The sequence below is a fragment of the Tinamus guttatus genome, unplaced genomic scaffold (assembly GCF_059628265.1).
Source record: "Tinamus guttatus ecotype Peru unplaced genomic scaffold, ASM5962826v1 Tinamus_guttatus_pri_ptg000131l, whole genome shotgun sequence".
Classification (NCBI taxonomy): Eukaryota; Metazoa; Chordata; class Aves; order Tinamiformes; family Tinamidae; genus Tinamus; species Tinamus guttatus.
Genome location: NW_028288665.1, coordinates 2,849,003 through 2,869,130, shown reverse-complemented (window position 1 = coordinate 2,869,130; position 20,128 = coordinate 2,849,003). Strand labels below are relative to the sequence as shown.

The following is a 20,128-nucleotide window of genomic DNA, read 5'->3' as shown; positions in this document are numbered from 1 at the left end:
AGTATTATTTTAATGTTCTCTACTTTGAAATATTGCAATTCTCTTTTTTAGAAAATCAACTTTTCCATACTTGTGTGTTCTTCACAGCTTGTTTGTACATCAGAAATTTATTCTGCATGTAATACATGACTCTCAACTGACCCACATATCTATCTGTAACTTTCAAAGATAATTGTATCTATTTACATTTATAGCTTTTCCCTGTGCACCAAAATCTTCTGTTTCTAATACTCAGACAGGTGATGCAAGAAAAATGTTTGTAAAAGTCCCTGAACAGACAATGTACTCAAGAGAAGCAATCTGATTAAGTTCTAGTGTACCATGCTGTCTAGCATCTTTACATCCCCTTTGGCAATTCGGGAATTTGGAGAGTGGCTGCTGGTAGATTCTCTCACTATTTGGAAATAAAAGAGAAACAGAGAGAGACACTGAGCATGATTAAAAGACAGCAGAGTTAAGTAGTTTCTGGCAGAAGGGAAAGCTTGCAATGGGCTGGCACCATAGAGGTCTCATATCAGGGATGCTGTACAAAGTCACAGCTATATTTTATAGTGGAAGGGTAACAGCTGAAGTACAAAACCACAGCTGCACAGCAGAAGGAAGATACATGACCCCAGATACTGGTCATAACTGATGGAAGAAATTCAGGTTTCTTCCATGGCTAATTAACAGCCTGTGTTAAATTCAGCTGCTGTACTGGTTACATCTAAACATACAATACATACAATAGCTTTACTACAGATTTCACAAAGAGTTTCTACAATGTCAGATGCTCAGCTAACTAACAAATCACCTGTTCTTTTGTTCTTGTTCAGACAAAGGATTGAGAAGAGGCAAAGAATAAGAAAAGACTATTCAACCAATACAACAAACCATGTTGTTTTAGAAACCAAGCCAATAAAAAAAAATATTACAATACAGCTTCCAAAAAGTTATGTTTGCAATTTAAAATACCCAATGGGCAGATCTAAGCTACATGACCAACACTTAATGTACACTGCATGATGACATGTGCAGTTTTGAAACTTGAATTCAAAAAAAGAATACTTCTCTGGCCATTAGCAATTTTAGAGGAATGTGTTCATATTCATTATATATGTCTGCAGTTGAGTTCCTGAGTGGTTACAGTTATAAAATTGTCCTCTCGTATCGTTTTCGGACAGCATAGGCTGCACTGCAAAATGAAGCTGCGAGGACTGCTAAGCTCTATTTTTGCTAACCGTACAACAAATACTACCTTGAGCTTGCTTTGTGTTTGTAGATGCAACTGAAGAGAAACTGCAACAGGTCTAGATGGGTGCAAATGATATGAGAACCAAGCCCTCAGTTTTTTAAAGGCCCTGGAGGGGTCCAGTTGGAGGGAACAAACATGACCATTACACAGAAACATTTTAAAATGCTTTAATACAACTAATCTTATACAGAGAACTCAAACTAAAATAGCAAACAACAATGAACAATTATACTTTCAGTTTTACCCTGGTGCGGTTTAAATAATATATTAAAATTGGGGTTTGTCAGGGTTTATGGGTTTTGGGGGGAGATTTTTTTTTTTTTTTTGGTTAGAAACGTGCATGTGTTTTTCAATGGAGCTGGTACTGTATTGCAGCTGTTCAACATTAGATGCAAGACCTACCAGTCCTCAAAATTCACATTAGAAACAGACCTTTGGCCAACTTGTGTCCTCATTTAGACCTTGGCAACCTTACTTACATCAGTGGGGGTAACCTGACCTCTCATTTGAATAATGCAGTGCAGCGATATGGTTCTGGTTTGTATTTTCCGTGATTGTTTCAGTTGAAATGCAACAACCGCCTGGATTGTGTGTGAGATGCAAATGCCTTCCAGAGGTGACAGTACAGACAGGGGAATCATGTTGAATCTGACAAACCATGTGGCAGAGAGAGGTTACAGTACTGTGCCAGTCGGGGCACAAAAATACCTGCTTAGTGTGTCTCCTGGTAATCTCACACTGAAAGGATCGGAAAAAGTGCAGCAGGAAACGCAGGGCAGCAGGATCTCTCAAAACAATAGGTTCAGCTCCTGAGCATGAGCAAATTCCATGTGAATTTGATCTTTAGTGACAAAAGATGGCCTCCTCTTCTCTCTTTATCCATCCACCATGAAACCATGCATGTACGAAGTGAGCAAAAATCAGCCCATACTTGAGATAAAATTTCTGGTTGAAAGAATTACATCAGAATAGGATTAACTTGATAGTAAACATGATTTAGTAATTTACTTAAGACATATTCTTGTTGGCAATTGAATTTGAAACTGATTGTTTGTATACGAAGTGTTTCAAGTGCTAACTTTTACTCCCTTATGAAAAAGACAAAATAGAATATAAGGGTCCTTCAGGAAAAAGGCAAAAACCTATGACCTCTGCTAACTTTCAACGCCACTTGCTTAACATAAATATGAAAAACAGACTATCATGAGGTTGAAAAGCTAAAAAAAATACTGCCAGCTTTCTCTTTATTTTTGGTCATTTATTTGTTCCATAAAGCCTCTCCTTGTCCAACTGTAGTGATAAGGATTCTCAAAAAAGCCTGGGCTAGGAATGTGAATCCAAAGCTTTTAAGTCAGTCTTTGCCTGGCTACACAGCAACCAGAAAAAGAAACAACAAATTCCAGTCATGATGATGCCACATCACTGAGAAAATAGAATGAATATATTTGAATTGCAGCATCTTTGCCTCATTCAGGAATTTCCATTAGGTTTTGTTTAAACTGCACGACTTTCTTTGTACAGGCAGAGAAGAAGGAGGCTTGTTCCATGAAAGTAAAGCAAAGAAAACAAAACAAAGCTTCGAAGCCAAAACATTTAGCTTAATCCATCTCTAAATCCTATTACACATTCAGTGAATGACAATAGTAGCCCTTAGTGGACAGAGATGAAGAACACTGAAGAACAAGCAGTGTTTCTTCAGAGTTAGCATCCAGGACACTGTCAGGTCTAAAAAATCATAAATTCCTTTCTCAATGTACACTCAAGACTATCCACACAGCTCTGGCACATCATTACACCCATGATATAGCTTTTGTCAAGCTGCCAGAATAGTATAAATGAGAATCAGAACCCAAACTTTTAAAGCAGAGTTACTTGCACTGTCACCAATGCAAAAGTAAAGAGACTTTTTATAAAATTGCCTTACATATTAACAAAGTATTTTACATTTGGCCAGCCTGAACAACTAAACAAAATATAACAACAAATTACTGTAAATGATATGGAAGTAAGCTTTGCCTTGCTTCTGATTGCTTAACCTTTCCAGTGCCCCAGTCTTTCAACAGTGAACACTGCAAAAGAATGTTATATTTATATACATTTTATATACATTTGAGACCTATCTGAAGGGTCGATTTGAAGTATTTAACATCACGTACAAATAGATTAGTGCCAGCGAGACAGTGCGATCAATGCAAAAATTGTTCCTGTGATATTTGCATGCTGAATATAGTTTCCTTAGGCAGACTGTATACATGAGTGAAAAGAACTCTAGTCCACAAGCACACATTTCAGAGTGTAAATGTGGCAAGAGGAAATTGAGGGTAAAGACTCCAAAACAGTCGTAATCCACTGTCATATCTTTCTCGTTCACACACATGTGTTTATGCTTTTACTTGTAAAAACTGAACGAGAAAATATTTTGAATACTTTGCTATTCCTGGGACCTCTTTGCTTTCAGTCAGCCTCCACGACAGCCAAGTGTGTGCTTCAAGCTGCTTTGCCGCAGCCTTCTTGGCACGGAGTTCCCTGTGACAAGAAGGATGCCCCACACAGCCTGCTGCCCTCTGCCCCAGCAGCAGTAAGGCCTTGCTTGGCCACAGGATAAGAAATGGCCATTTCAACTCGCTGCCAAGTTTTCAACACATTTGGGCTTTCATGCCTTCCTTCTCAGACACACAGACTTGACTAGTGAAGAAAATACTTATTCACATTTAGAGCATTTTTCTTAAGAGCACTACTGCCTTTCTGTGTCACGGTGGATGCTGTAACACTTCAGTTATTTGATTCCAGATCTATTTCCTCTGAAGACATTTTCTTAAATGAAGACCCTGATTTCCCCTCCTCAGAGCACTGCCATTGATCTGGCTGCATAGCATGGATCGGGACACATCTGTTGGAGCAGAGAACAAAAGACTATCTGCTCATCACATAGCCAGGGGGCAAGAGACAGCAGAAACAGCCAAGCAGATGCAAAGGAAACTCTCATACCAAGAAAGGACAACTAGGCCAGGAGAACTCCTCACAATTTCTTAGGAATATATATCAGATTTGCTTTGGAAGAATACAAGAATGGAAGGAAATACAGTAAAAAGATAATATTAAAAAAAGCTTTTTGGGAGATACTTTTAGTCAAGTGACAGGACCTTTTCCCAGTTTGAGGGATCTCTGTCACTGCAACTAGTGATTGGATTTTGCTGACACCACAGACTCACAATATCTGAAATGAGACAGCTCAACATCATTGCCAAAACCAAGAAGTCCAAGATCACTTCATAGAGGAAGGCAGGCCTTTATGCTGTAACAACATAGCATATATACAAACATGCTGCTCCAGCCTTGGTGTGGTTGTTCAACGGGAAGAGACGTACACACACAGGCGCAGGGTCTCCTTCATGCTCTTGGCTGCATTTATGGGTTGTTGAGGTAGATTTTGGCTCTCTTATCCTCTTGAAGAACCTGACGAATTTTGCCAAGCTCCCCAAAACTTATGCAGGTACATTTTTATGCATATTTGTTGCACTGATGGACAGCATGCACCCAGAGAATGCCGCCCAGATGTACATATGAGGTAGGCTAACCTGCTGAAAAATATTTCCTAACTGTCTCAAATACTAAAACATCTGAAGCTGCCAAGTGGCATTTGAAAGGCATCACTTCTTGAACAGCAAATCAGCTAACATTCTCCATGTGGTTATGCAAGTTGCAGTACACACTGCTTTGAACAATGCCATTTATAAAGCAATAAGAAAATAAATTAGTCTATAAACTTTTCCTTAACAGCAGGAGGGCTTAGGTGAACTGATTCAACTTTCCTGTTTTTAAATGATCTTTCAATGTTTTACTGGCCAAATAATCACCCAGGAAAACCCAACAGGCTGTTGTTGCAGCCTAGGAAGGGCTTCATGATGTGTGAGAGCCCATCTCTTCACAGCTTTCTTACAGTGCTAGTGCCTAGAGATGGAGTGCCTTGATAGTCTTCATCAACATACTGATGCTAGTGCAGCTAGAGAAATAAAACACATTTAGGGTCTTATTTAGAGAGCCTGATGTGCAAAGGTTTTGTAAAAGCCAATCCAGAAATTGTGCTGTACTTTGACGTCACCTGAAGGGCATGATTATCCCATTCTGACCACCTGACCTGTCAGATTTTCCCATTAATATTAATGCACATAGCTTTGCACATGTAACTCCCATTTAACTGTTTAGGGTAATATTTTGCAGGATGAAAAGAACAGCTTTCAAAATACAGGAAAAATCCATGGGATGTGACCACATTTCACAGGTCAGTGCTTGGGATAGCAGGGGCTGCTGAAGGAACATACTTGCTCAGGGGCATTTTAGCACTCTTGTGATTCGATACCCATATTCATCAGCATGCAACAATCCCCTCTCCAGATGAAAAACACTACAGATCATGTTCCTAATAAAACAGTCAATTTGCCTCCTTCTCTTTTCTGTTGTTGGCAGGAATTCCTTATAACCTCACCTCCCTGGGGCGTAGCTTCCTCTCCCTCTTTGTCGCTTACGAGAAAATAAGACTACTCGCAATATCAAGGTCTCATTGGCTGATCTCAGAGACACTTGTGCCAGATTTCAAAAGTACTCAGAATATTCCTATTATTTTAGAAGCCATACTAATCACTAAGGCAGGAAAAAAAAAAAAAAGTAGATAAAGTAGATGATTGGAAATATGGTGAAAGTAAAGTGTATTTTTGCCCTGACAAAATGTATCAGACGAAATTTATGACTTTCAGAATACTCACGTAAACGAGCCCCAGAGAGAGTTGGCAGGTATTAGTACAGGAGATCAAACTCAACATACATTTCTATATAACTTCACAAGGCAACTATTTTAAACCTTGTGTCAGAGTTGGGGTTTGCAACCCATTCTGACACAATTGTTATTGGTATATCCACACCAGGAAAAAAGAGTGTGTGTAAGCACATTAAGTCCTGTGAGCACATACTTTCTGTCCACAGTTTGTAAGCTCTGCCTACCTTAGATTTGCATTTAGGCACAACATTTATTTCGGCTTTTGAACTTGTGTTAAGATAGAAAAGAAGATGGGTATGTGTAGGCTTGACAACAAATATACATCTTTGCTAAACTCACCATGTAGATGGACACAGAAAATTAACTAAGACTTCCATTATACAACATTAAATATTCTTTAAATGTTATATATATCTAACGTAATTCACTCTCTGATAACAACCTTTCAGACATTCAGACCCCACTACTGAACCCATTTCCTCCTAAGGGAGAAGACCACAGCTTGAGTTGCAAATATATATTTGCAATTGCATATGTAATTGAAACATGCACTTTATGAAGTTACCTATGAAAACTCAAAACTACATGTTGATTTAGATATATCCAGAGTGTTGGTGGAAATGTTTGAATTACCTCTTATTTGGCTAGATTAATGGGCATTGGCAGTAATCTGTCAATCTTAGAAGGTGACAAATGCAGAAGCTGCCAGAGAAGGTAAGACAGACTCAGCAGTGAGAGAAAATTGAGATTATTTTTACTTGTATCTTTGTGAAAGAGAAATCAATGAAAGATCAAGGAAGATAAATCACAAATAATTAAGCAAATATTAACTTTTAATCATCTACACCCACCCATAATGGACAACAGTACAATAGCTTCTCCGTAGTGTGAGTTTCTTCTTAAGACTCAATCTGTTACCAATTACATTATGTCTTTAAATCATCAAGGTTGATATATCATATAACATTTTTATTCACTATTGTAATTTTGAATGTTCTCATTATTCAGATAAATGGCTAATTCTTTTCAGAAACCTGCTTAGTTATTGGTCGTAGTGATACTCTATGCACCAGTGCATTACTCGTGTTATACCCTCCAATAGAACACATGAGTGCAGGGAATTAGAGGTCTTAATGTAACCTTGTTTACAGCATTACCAAACAACTGAATAAGACTAAATTCTTTTTGCACAAAAATGGAGAGTCAGCTGGTTTTAGTTAAAAAAATTCGAAATCACCGTTGTTAAATAAGTGACTGTCCTGGGGAGGGGTTCAGAACTGCTTGCATCATACTTCATTGTACCAAGGGTAGGAGGGAGTCATTGCATGAATTACTCCTGCAATATTTCATGAACTAGTAATTTTTCTATGGAAATTATCCAGCTTGATGAAATTGTCTGTATTTCAAACCTCACAAGAGTCTGATTTAGAAGAGAAATAGTGCTCATTTACTGCAGCTTCATTGAAGACAAAGATGGAGAGAACCTGAAGTGTTGAAATGTTAACATTCCAAGAAAACTAATTATCATATATTCACTTGCAAACTTCAAACCTACTGCTAATTAATCTCTGTGAAAAGGATGTGTATGAATCAAATTATAATGTAAGTCAGATTATATGGGTTGAGATGTATAACATGCCCTGCCACTGAGGAGAAATGAAATGGATTGCTTGTACAGGAATGACAAATAAAACCAAAGAGCTTGCTCTTCATTAGTGCACCAATCTATACCAGCCAACTCATGACAGATCCCCCACCATAGATTGTTGAAAACCATCTTGGATTCTCAAAAGTTTGCCTGTGGTCACAAATTATCTAGATGCAAGGAGGAAAAAACTATTTGCCTGAGCAAGCCTTGATGTGGCACTTGCAGAGTTCTGTTGTGAAAACATCTTGAGGGCAATCAAGTGCCATTAGCACATGTCAATGAAGCTTCCCATGAATTACTACAAAAATTACAGTTAAGTGTACTCCTCTTCCATCACTGTCCAAGGCTCTCTGACAAAATAGTTTGCATATCTGTTGAAGCATTACAGAAATTAACACCTTTCTGCCAGTATAGTAACAAGAAGGCTGTCAGCAGACAATTGATTTGGGTCCATCTGCACTGGCACCTTTATATAATTCATTTATTGATTATAGGATTAATGCGATTTGTTAACATTCACTCTGAAAATACACACTGTGCATGAAATGTGGATATCAAATATCTTAAGTAGAAAAATAAATCACTCCTCAATAAAACAGGAAATAAAATACATGATCTAAAAGCAAGATCATGTTTACAAACTCTCTAAATTCTGTGGTGTTTTAACTAAATTTTCAATTTAGTCTTATCGCATCACATTCAAAAAAATATGATGTTAGTACCTCATAATAGCATTACCTTTCCATAGTTTGTCCTTCTTTTTATAGTTTTTATTCTATTAACTTATTATCAGACAAGCTTCAGATTCAGAGTAGTTTATACAGCAATCTCCATTTTAATCCACTTCTTCCTTAAGATGGAATATAACATACCATCTAGAAAGGTCTGTTCAGTGTTATTCTACTGGCTTAATTTCTTATGCTGTTTTCATTAGTTTACTGGTTGATTATGTCCATTCTATCATTCCTGTAACTTATTTAAGGGTCTCTTTTTGTGTGCACATCTGTTTAAGTAGTTCTACTTTTTAGACCTATTCACCCAGGCAAAAGAATCTTTCGCTGTACCTCGGCTGCATTACCCTGTTTTCCGCAGCTCGCACACACACACACTTTGTGATGAATTACTAATCAACTGTTGTGAGGTTTAATGACATGCCTGCATACAGTCAGAATAGTTGGCTATTCCAGATGCTTCCACCCAACCACGTTTCCCCCCTTTCCTCTTTTCACCCACCACTCCCTGTGGATTAAATATTCTGAAAGAAAAGCAACTGAAGTGTTTCAAAACCATCTGGCAAATTTGAACCTACACAGTTCAAGGCCTCATAGTTTCATACAGAATTAATTTTATTCTAACTCTAAAAGACCATAGAATGCTACATTCTTTTTTGACCTTACATTTTGCTCTATTTTCTCTAACATCCCATTACCGGTCCAAGCCTTCCCTCTGCTCATCTCATGACTTTCAATCTCTATTTAATCTTTTAAAAAAATACAGGCTCTGACTTCAATAATTTATCCCAGACGAGAATCTGACCTTATATACACAGATCACATAAAAGTTCAGTGAGACATGGCCCTATTTCCTCTCTCCTCCTTTGCTTACACAGGCAGATTGAAATTCTGGCCCTAATGAAGTCAGTGCAAGCTTTGCTATTGACTGCAAAGGGATCAAGCTTTTCCTCCTACACTTTCTGTAGCAGAAAGGTAATTGTTTCTTATTGCCCAGTCTTGTCATCTCAACACGCTTAGCTGAATTATTCTGGACTAGCAGGGCGATTTACTTGTACTGGTTAAACAACTGTTGCATTATCCTGGATTAACACAGTGATTTATTCATAGTGGCTAAACACATTAGATTCTATATTACTGCTTATTTTTCTGAATCTGTTCAAAGTTAGTTTTGTTTCTGCTTTCTAATCGCCTGTGCTACTCTTATGGCAAACTTCTTTTTGATTTTTGGTAAAGTGTTGGTAAAACCTAAATTACTAAAGTCACTGTACTAAGAGGTCCAGCAAATTTTACAATGTGGGTTATCCATTAGGAAGAAGCAACCTGACATTGTACTCAGAAAACCTTTGGGATTCCAGAAGATCATGAGACTTAGTTTGGGGAACACAAACAGCAACAAAGAATAAGACCATTTCTTTGGCCACAGCTTGAGTGATCCCAGCCATTTGTTGTTTTTAAAGACAAAATACAGAGTATATGAAGTAGAACTTATATATATAAGGTGTAACTTTTGTCTGTTCGACATGATTGCTAAATTAGAAACTTGTGAAGAGGAGAATTCTTTTAGAAGAACCAAAAGTAACATGAACGTACAGCTATTTTTCCTTCAGCTTCTCTTGCCTTCCTTCTCTTTCAATTCTTTTCCCTTTCCATTTCTTTCTATTTCTTTGCCATGACTCTATCTATCTCCTGCATAAATTTCTGACCAGGTTCGCTTCAATTTCTCTTGTGACCATCTCGTTCTTTACTGACCTTTCTTTCAGGATCCCACCATTATGAGCCATGGCATTACTTATTCCTTCTCATTTCCTCTCTTTTCTTTTTTTTAACCCAACATAGACAACTCTACTTCTCATCTGCATTTGGAAAATGAGCTTCCTGAAAGGCAAAATTTCTATGTCTCCATGGGCAAAATTCAGCCTGCAACTTCAGAGAGACCAAGTTTAAGACAATCAAATATATCTGATCCACAAGATCAGGCCAACGTTCTTGTTCTCCTGCTCTCACTTGTCCCTTCCTAAATGTCAGCATTATCCACAAGGAGGCAAAAAACTCAAACTCAGAGAAAGACTAAAAATTCAAACTGGGAAAACATCTATTATCCTGTCAATATATTCTCAATTGTGTTTTGATTTCCACCACCATCTACTTACATGAGTAGAATACAAGTACTTGAATTTGTGACTTTGCACTGGGGTGGTGAAGAGGGAAGGTATCCTTTTTCTGTTGAAGGGTTTTTATGACTTCTTCATTTCCAATATCCCATGTGAAGAAAGCAAGAAAGCAATGTAGCTAGCTCCATTTTTCACTTTTTTTTTTTAATCAAATCATTGCTGAAACTCCAACACTGGAGCAAGCCCAGAATATAGGAAAGGAGCCTTGTAGCAGACTACTACAAAGATCTCAGGTGTTTCCTTCACTATGGTATTGTATTCTCCACCGGTGGTCAAGCAGCTTTGTTGCAGCACAGACTATTTGGAGACTGGTGAAGATTCATCATCCTCATGTTAATGAGGTGACTTGCTCTCTGCTCACTCAGCAAATCACTTATCAGTGGCTTGTCCAGCACCCTTTCGCTCTCTGCCACTGCAGATTCCACTGGCAAGGGCAGGATTTTGCCCTTAACTATTCACAAGTAATTAATGCATTATTGAACAGGAATAAATAGATAGCAATTAAATAATAAGTATTAATGACTTATTTATTAACATATTAATAGTTGGCCTGAGAGTAATAAATGCAAATTAGTGTAAAGTGGTACCAAAAATTGTGTCGATAATAGGCCCTCAAGTAATCTTGTGTGTTCAAGATAATTACAAATATATTTTCCTTTCAAAAAACTACTGCCGGGTAATTTTTTATGGTTTGCTATAATATCATTTTAGAATTAGAAAATTAGCCCTAGTCTCATTAAAAAAAAAATTGCAGTGCATCAGGCTTTATTTCAAGTGTAAGTTTCGCATTATCTTTTTGCCTATAGAGGTTGTACTTTTCCTGAAAATCTCTTTATATGCAAACGTTTTGAGTCCATGCTTGGTATACGAATGGTGCTGTTTCAGCTTAATGACTGTACATGGAATTTGTATTATTATTATATAACATCCCACTGCAAACAGCAATGAAACCTTTAGGGTTAGGTCTTGTAAAATTCACTGAAGGACAGATTTTTTCCCCTTGTTGATGGCAATTTATGTGATAAAAGGTTTTAAACATGATAAAAGTATTGCACTGAGCACTGCATACTTAACAAATCAGCACATGTTTTACTAGTACTTTCCTTGGATTCTATTTCCTCTCATCTAACTCTTAGATACGATGCTGTGAACTGTCACTTAACATTGGGAAATTGATTTCTTGGTGAGGACAGCGAGACATTGTCACTTTTGTCACATCTGCCAAAAAAAAAAAAATGGCTAGGCTAAAATCCAGAGTCCTGCCCTTCCACCAACCTGTTGTTATCAGTATGAGATAATGTATTCCTTTCATTCAATTGGTGCTGATATTTCTGCTTCCAGGATTTGACATATACTCAACTTAAGACCCTCTCTGTAAATAGCTCACTAAATGCAAAGGTCCGCCTCCATACCTATAACAGGGTGAGGGACTGAGGTTCAGATTTCCTTCTTGCAGAAAGTGCTCAGAACACCCTTGTAAGTACTATTTTTGCTTCTTTGCTGCTTGCCTCATTAAATTAATTGTAAATTATCTCTTCCTAAAAAATCAAGTGTGTTTCTGTATTCTGCCTGGGCTTTGGTGGCTCTCTCCCCTCAGTGCTTTCCAAACCGCTACGTAAATGTGATTGTGCCATGCAATTTGTATACCTGGAAATATAATTCGTTTTGTTGCTAATGAAGGTCCTACGGCACAAATTTATTAAAGGTATACTTTTCCATGGGATAATAATTGGGTTGATAATATTAAACTCATAGGCTCATTATTTAATTGCAAGGGTAGATTATGAATACAGCTTCTAAAATGTATTTTAATGAAAAACACTACATCCTGACCTAATCATATCAACCTTATGCTATCTAATTAAGGATGCAAAAAATCATTAGAGTTGCAAAATATTAGTTCCAGCTCCATCAGGCTGCTAGCTGCCCCTTCATGAATATATATATTTTTTTACTCTATGATAAATAGTTAATGAGGTAAAAATGACAAAATTTGCATGTAGGCAAATTAGTTTAATAGAGTGATGTCTTTCTGGTCTATAGAAAGTGACCTTTTTCCTTTCAAAAGAATGACTAAAAATAGTTAGAAATGATGGCATGGATGTCATTCCACAAATGACAAATAGCCTCACTGAACAATATAAAAATTATAAAATGCAATAACCTTAAATTCCCATCATACTGTAAATGTGTCCTCTGCTTCTGCATTTATCAATTTAATAAAAGAAAATTAAGCATATTATAAAATACCCATTTATGGGGCAATTTTTAATCTAGCGAATAAAAATGAAAGCACATGGTTAATAGCAAGAAAATACTGCAAAAATGTAGACTTATTTTTTCCAGAAGGTTTGACTGACTATTTACTTGAATGACCTCCATTTAAAATGTATTTTTTATACAGAGTGATAGATAAGATATGGCAGTCTCATGCTTGCTTTTCTAAAAAATGCTCACAGTTAATTTGGTATCTTATTTAAAAATTAGCACATTAATAATGCACGCAATAAGACCTAGTGATGTGTCTTCCATACTGATTACTTTGTACAATTAGACATACAAAGAGAAAGGGACAAGATAAATACCTCATACAAATTCATGGCAGAAAAATATCTTTCAATATTTTCAATGCAGATATCTTTCAATATATGAAATGCCAAGAAGCATAAAAAAAAACTGAAAACATATTTCCTAGTCCTGCAAGGAGATGTTCCATGTGGAGAACATATTTCCAGAATGGAACAGTTTTATTACAAAGCTAGATTTTCCAAAGAGCTAATGAAACTTGATGAGATGGTTCTATTTTACATAGAACCCCAAACTAATATATAAAAAAAGGGAGGGGGAAATGAAGGGGGAAAAGTCAGCTTTCAGAAAGATTTTTTTTTTCTACAGCATTCCTGCTTTGTACAGATAGCTCGGGAGTTTTGGACAGTATTCCTCAGTATAAATTTTGCCCACTGTGAGGCAGACATTATGCCTACTGAAGGAAATGGTAGAAACTCATATTATGTCAGGGATGCAAAATTACACACTCCTTCCCCCATCACTCCTAACTCCTATATACGTATTTACGTAAACTTGAGCATATCTGTGCCCGTGGGTCTTTTTTTTTTCAGTGCTCTGGCCTGTGAACCAGGCTCATTTCAGGGGTAGACACTGCAAGTTCCTTCCAACCAGGTTCAAATTATTTGTGTACAGAGAACTACTTTTTCCTTCTATTCTTTTTGATTTCTATTAACACCCATCTTCTCTTTTCTTTAAATCTATTTTTTTTCCATTCATCCCTCTCTGCACCACTGCAGGAAGCAATATGCTGCTAATATCTAGAAATATATTCAGCACTTGAAACAGAAAAAGCAGCTGTTTGCTGTTTCGTTATCTGCTACTTTTCCCACATGGCATTAGTTGTCTTGGCATGTAACAGGAGGTCTGCTATATATTCTTTGTTTGACTCTACTTAATATGTAACAATGGAAATAGAAACCAACCACCAATGCTTTTGTAAGGCAATGCACTTGACTTGCTGTAGAAAATTTTTAAATGAAAAACACACACTCACACAAAAGGTTATTTTTCTTTCTGGCTTAGAGAAGTGCATTAAAAAAAAAAAGAGAGAGAGATAGAGAGATGCAGGTGCCTGTGCTAGGCAGTTCTCTAGTTGAAACCCTTTCACTGTCAGAGCTCAGGGTGCTCTGCATTTCAGGAAAAAAATAAGCTTATGGAGTATCTGCTATTTCATTCAATTGGCACATTCACCTTTTAATGTTTCCTTCCAAGATCCAAACTGTCATCAAGGAAAAACATGTCCCAGATGTTTATAGCAGTGACAACTGAGGCTATATATTTATATAAACTGCTGATCTCTCAGAGGTAGCTAAAGAGACTTGAAAAACCTGCAGACCCTGATGTCAAATCATTTGGTCTACTGTGTTAGAAAAGAGAACAAAACAAACAGCTTGGACATACTTAACCAGACTCATTTCCTTCCTATCTGGAATCTGTTCATTTGCACACCAAAGCAGAAGAGTTATTGCATAAAGCCTTGTGCACAGAGAAACTCATAAATGCATAAATTTAATTGATGAGCACTTTAATAATTGTCCAAAAGTGGTTTTATAATATAGTACAATGAAAGTTAATAATGTCTTTGCAAAGTTAGAGAGCAGGGGAGAAAATGTCTCTCATATGTAACAGACCCTGTTGCTGCTGTTATTTTCAGTTCTCTGAATTGAGAATATGACCAGAATTCTCATTTGTGGATGGGAACCCCAAGACCAAACATTTTGCAAGCACAGTCATTAACATGTTTCCTGTTCATCATGAGTTCCAGAGTGTATATGTGACCAGAGGCTAAAGGGAAAGAAAGGAGAATTTTCCTGATAACCAAAGTAGAACAGACCAGTTTCAGACCTTTCCTAGCTTTCACTGCATACCTATAACTCATTCCACCCCTCTAGGCAGTTCTGGAAAGAAAGCGCCCAGGAACAAGAGTGTGGCTCTTGTAATTCACCAAATTCATGCCCCTCTGCCCCACCACCCCCTTGCATGGGGCATATTTGACTTGTCCATGGAAGAACCTGGTTTTCTGAGCTGGCGGAGAACTTTTCTGGAATGCTGTGGCCATCTAATCAAGTAGCAAATGTATGTGACTCAAGTAGTAATCACCAAATGGCATGGATAATTTTTGCCATCAGGGATGCCACTAAGCCTTTGAATTCTAAGCAGACTGTAACCCTGATGTTCAGGCAATAGACATACAACCCATCAGAAAAACCCTCCTGAATGTTTCTTACATACTAAAAAACTAATAAGCTCCCTACGAATCATTTTTCTTGTATATCTTTTAAGGTAATAAACCATGCAAACAAAACATTGATTTGGATAAGTGCATTACAAACCCTTCCAGGAAACTCTGCCACTCACCATTCGTCGTTCACCATTGATTCCTCTCCATTGCTCAGCTTTCTTCATAATGTGGCTCAGCTCTTGGCCAGAAATCTCTAAGTCCAAGGGAACAAGGAATATAGCTTCCTCACCGTGAATACGTCGAAATACATCCAACAACCAACCTTCGCTATGTAGCCTAAGTATAAAAATAACAGACTTACATCTTCGGACAGATTTTCATGCAAAAAAAAAAAAAAAAAAAAAAAAAGAGTTTTATCGTTTCACGGTATAAAGTTTGTCTTTTCTCCATGTCCATAATGACTACCTCTGAATAAGAAGGTTCATGTCCTCATGTCCTCTAACACGCAACCCCCACAACTTTCTGGAAACTTTACAACACCTGAAACAAATGACATAATCTTAAGAAGAGATCTATTTTAATTATTTCAACGCATTGATTTACAAAGAAAGGCCTGATCCCGTGGACATTTATTTATGCCCTTTGCTTTGTGCTGGGTAATTCGTCCCAGTGCTTACATGAAGTCTGTTAAGTTAGGCGTGAATGGAAGTCTTTCTGTGCCAGGGTTTTAACAACAGGCAAACCACATCATATAGAAGAAGTAACAATCATTGTTTCTCTTAACCCAAAACCTAAAGTCTATACAATCTAAACTTCTCTTGATGTTAGAAAATTTCATTTTGTCTGTTGGTTTTCTTTTTCTGTAACACTTCTGTGCTGTGGTAGGGAACTGAGTAAATAAAATCCTCTACCACAAGAAAGACATGCTGTGTGGTATTTCTTAATGTAGGTGAAACCATGAAATATTGTGAGGCTTTTGGAAGAGCCTAATGTCACATTTTTAGCCTTAGATGAACTTTAAAACTTCAAAACATGTCTATTTAATTCAAATGGAACCTTTTCAAATTCATCTCTTTCTTACTCATTCTACTTTTATTTCAAAACCTAGAGCTCAGAAAAAAAAAAGGTCAGAAAATCTGGAATCTCAATCTTGGATATTGAATTGAGGTCTTTGCTTTTATACTCTCTTCCAAGTAACACTTTATTAGAATTCATCTATTGCTCATTGCCAACCTCAGCTTTTCTATCTTTTCCAGAGACTGCCTTGGTAGTTGTTCTGCAAGCAACAAGAAGTTCAGATATCTATGGGGCTGTAAAGGTCCTTTAGTTATTGGCAGGAGGGAGGAAGAGCACGGGGAGGCTTTGGCCTTGTGGATTCTCATCCTTCTCATGTACAGAAGCACTAGAAGCAATGTTTGTGACTGATCCTTATTCTTGGGTGTTATATTCGATAAGCGTCAGGGCAGGGAGAGTGTGAAGGCCAGCAAAATCAAAACCAAATCAGAATGAAGTTCAGATTTAAATAGCTCTACATCTCACCTTATGGTGCACATAGTAATTGCAGAGAAGCAAACTCAATAAGGTGTTTAATACAATTTTGTTCATATCTGTGAGATTTAGCATGGAACAGAAATAAAGGGATGGACCAACAGACAGTTTTTCAACTAGATCCCAGGAAGAGCTTTACTTGTCTCTTCAAAGAGGAATATATGTCAAGTTCCATATCTACCAGATTCAGTGATGAAGTAGTTATTAAGCTACAGAAATTTGGCAGCTTGGCTCAACATCAGATTAGGGCCTTTCATCTCCTGTTTTGCTGCAAAGGCTATTTCTGTATTTTTTGCCACCCTTCTTTTTTGAAAAGTTCTTTTTTGAAAAGTTCTTTTTTGAAGTTGTAGGCATAAATTTTCCGCAGTTTTCAAGGTGTTATTTTGGGATTCTCTTAATGAAACCAGGAGACTGCTTGGAATATAACCTAAGAGATTCAGTTAGTCCTGGGAGTATAAATAAACTGGCTTTCAATAAATAATAGAAAAAGTTCCAGTGTTAATGCGTAACAGGTTATTAAGGTATCTTTAAAAATATTATAGAGGAGAAGATTTATTAAAAATAGTCAGTTCTCTTTGAGGAACGTTTTTCCAAATTTCAAAAATTTTCAGTTTTCAAAGGAAAGTTTGTCTCTCAGTCTCTGGACCAATACTGGATATTCTATTGACAATAGTAGATATTTTTTTACAGAGATTGACTTTATATCACTTTGTGCTTAGCTGGAAAAGTAGTAATCATGCGAGTTGCCTTCTGGTCTTAAACTTGTCTTGAAACAATAACATTGCATGTTGTTCTTTGAAATTTCAGGTCAGCAGTTTTAATGACTTGCCACTTATCTTGCTAAACAAGAGCAAGACCTTGCTATTTATTTAAGCTCACTTAATGTAAAATTCCTTTTTAAAATGAAGTAAAATATAATGCAGTTAAATTACTGTCTATTTGCTGCCATAAACATTTCTATATGAACATTTTAAGCACAGGGCTATAAACAATATAATTAACTTTGAATTAATTAGGAATCATGAAGCCTCTGTCTTCCAGCTTTGTTCCTTTTGCAAAAAAGTACTCAGCCTGATCCTGGTACCTGCTTTAGTTTCTTTCTTTAATTTCTTCCTTTGGCATAAAAACTAATGAAATACTTCTTCCTGTATTTTAATACATTTTCTGTAAACATGATAGTAATAAGATATATTGCCAATGCAATATAGAAGTCAGAGCTATTTCTTACAGCTATGAGACACAATATAATATCTTACAAGTTCATTTATTTGTCAAAAAGAAGAACAGAAATGGTTTCTCATCCAGAGTCAGATTTTAAAAAAAGACATCTCAAAAACACAAACCAAAATTTTAAGACTAGAGTGGTTTAAAACATTTCAATATATTATGTCTTATTTTGAAGCTAATCCTTTTTTTGGAAAGCAACCTAAAAAAAAAACAATAAAAATCATTTTGCTGTTTTGTAGATTTTCTTGCAAAATATTTCAATGACAGGAAATTTGGGCATAAACCCTTTCCAGACAGTTATACTTGGGATGCGCTGGATTTCCCTCACATTGCAGAAACCATTTCACCAATGAATTCCTGACTGTTTCTAACGTCTGGTGGAATTAAAATGAAGGAATTGCAAACAGTGCCACTTCATTTTTCTAAAAAGTAATTAGAATATCTCTTCATGCTAGATGTACTATAGACACCCAAAGGGAGCCAGACTTATTGAAGTATGTTGTTTCTTATAGGCGCAAATAGATACCTACTGCTGTTTATCCTCTGCCCATGATTTGGTTAGCTTCACAGTTGTTGATCGATGCTACCATGAAGTTTCTAGCAGAAACAAACTCATTCCTTGCCTTCTTTGGTGCACTGATGGATCCATTGTTCTCATCCTCTATTTTATACTCTGTTAAATGGCAAATTGCTGAGTAATTCCAACTAATGTCACCAATTGCACTGTCTAAGGACAGTTCCCTATGGACTGCTGTATTAGGAGACAACATTTATATAGGTTTACCTTATGAGTGATGGATATGGTGGATGTCTGTGTGAAAATATATTTTTACTGAGTCCAGTGACCTTACGTTTAAGGTCCTCAGGATATAGTACCTGAGGACTCACAGAAAGAGGTAGTTAGCTTTATTACTTCCTTTTTTAAAATATTATTTTCTTTTGGAAACAAATGCTATTATATATATTTTTTGGGAAACCAAGTTAAAGTTGTGAACTACAGAGATGTTTTCCATAAAGGCATTTGAAAATATTTTACTGCTGTCATTAGCGGATTGGGATAGTATGATGCTCAACAGTCTTTGTCAGGGACCACATTCCACTAGGCTGGGCTGTGGACACGTGTTGAAGAGAAAGCTGATCCTATCTGAAGAACTCACTGTATATCTTTACCCTGCACAGACTCCAGCATTCTTTTTCTTTTTTTTGTAACTATCAAGCAAAGTGCTTTAAAGACCTAATGCACTGTAACAGATTTTGTTATCTTCCCTTTGCTTTTGTATTTTGCTATGAATCATTTTTAAAATGTGTTGTACTAAGACAACTTTTTTCCCCCAGTAACATTCTCTCCCCACCCCTTTATTGGAAAACATTATGGGAAAATTGATCCAGAAGGAAAGGAACCTTTGATGATCTTGCACCTGTTCCCCAGACAATGAAGATGTTGGTAATATTCTCATAAAAACCTGCCTTACAAATGTTTTAATTTAAATTAATTTTCCTGAGTAATAAACGACAGCAGCTAAAACTTATGAAGCTATTCAAAACTATTAAGTCAATGATTAAGAAGGCATTAACATCTCAAAAACTAATTAACTAGACAACTAGTACATTGGAGTTGTGTACAGCTTCCAGGAATACAGGAGTTTTGAAATACTTTGCAGAAATTTAGTTTGCCATTTATCTTTTCCTGCCTGCTGTAATGGAGTTTGAGGAAAGACAACCTAGGGATGATACTGTCAGAGGGAAGCAATATACTGAGCATTTCTATTCTTAGAACTGCTTGGATTTTGCCATTGCATACCGTTTTTTACGGTTACCTGCCACCATCCAACGTTCATCACTGAGTGATGAAGGGCCAGTAAAAAATTCGTACTGCATTATAAATGAGTTGCTAAGAAAAAGGCAAATACACTTCTTCAGCCAATACATTAGACAACCTATTATTTCATTTGCTCTCAGTTTCCTGTGCTTTTGCCTGTTGGTGTATAGCTAATGGTGTCTGCTAGAATGCTGGCAAGAAATGTAGCTGGTTTGATTTCATG

At 36.7% G+C, this 20,128-nt stretch overlaps 1 protein-coding gene across 1 annotated transcript in view; it reads right to left on the bottom strand.

The window, feature by feature from the left end:
- LOC104572448 (uncharacterized) overlaps positions 1–20,128 on the bottom strand; it is a 154,873-nt gene that overhangs the window by 24,823 nt on the left and 109,922 nt on the right. Inside the window, exon 18 of the mRNA XM_088521722.1 lies at positions 15,488–15,647. Coding sequence (XP_088377848.1) covers positions 15,488–15,647 — 160 coding nt within the window. The remainder of the gene's footprint in view (positions 1–15,487; positions 15,648–20,128) is intronic.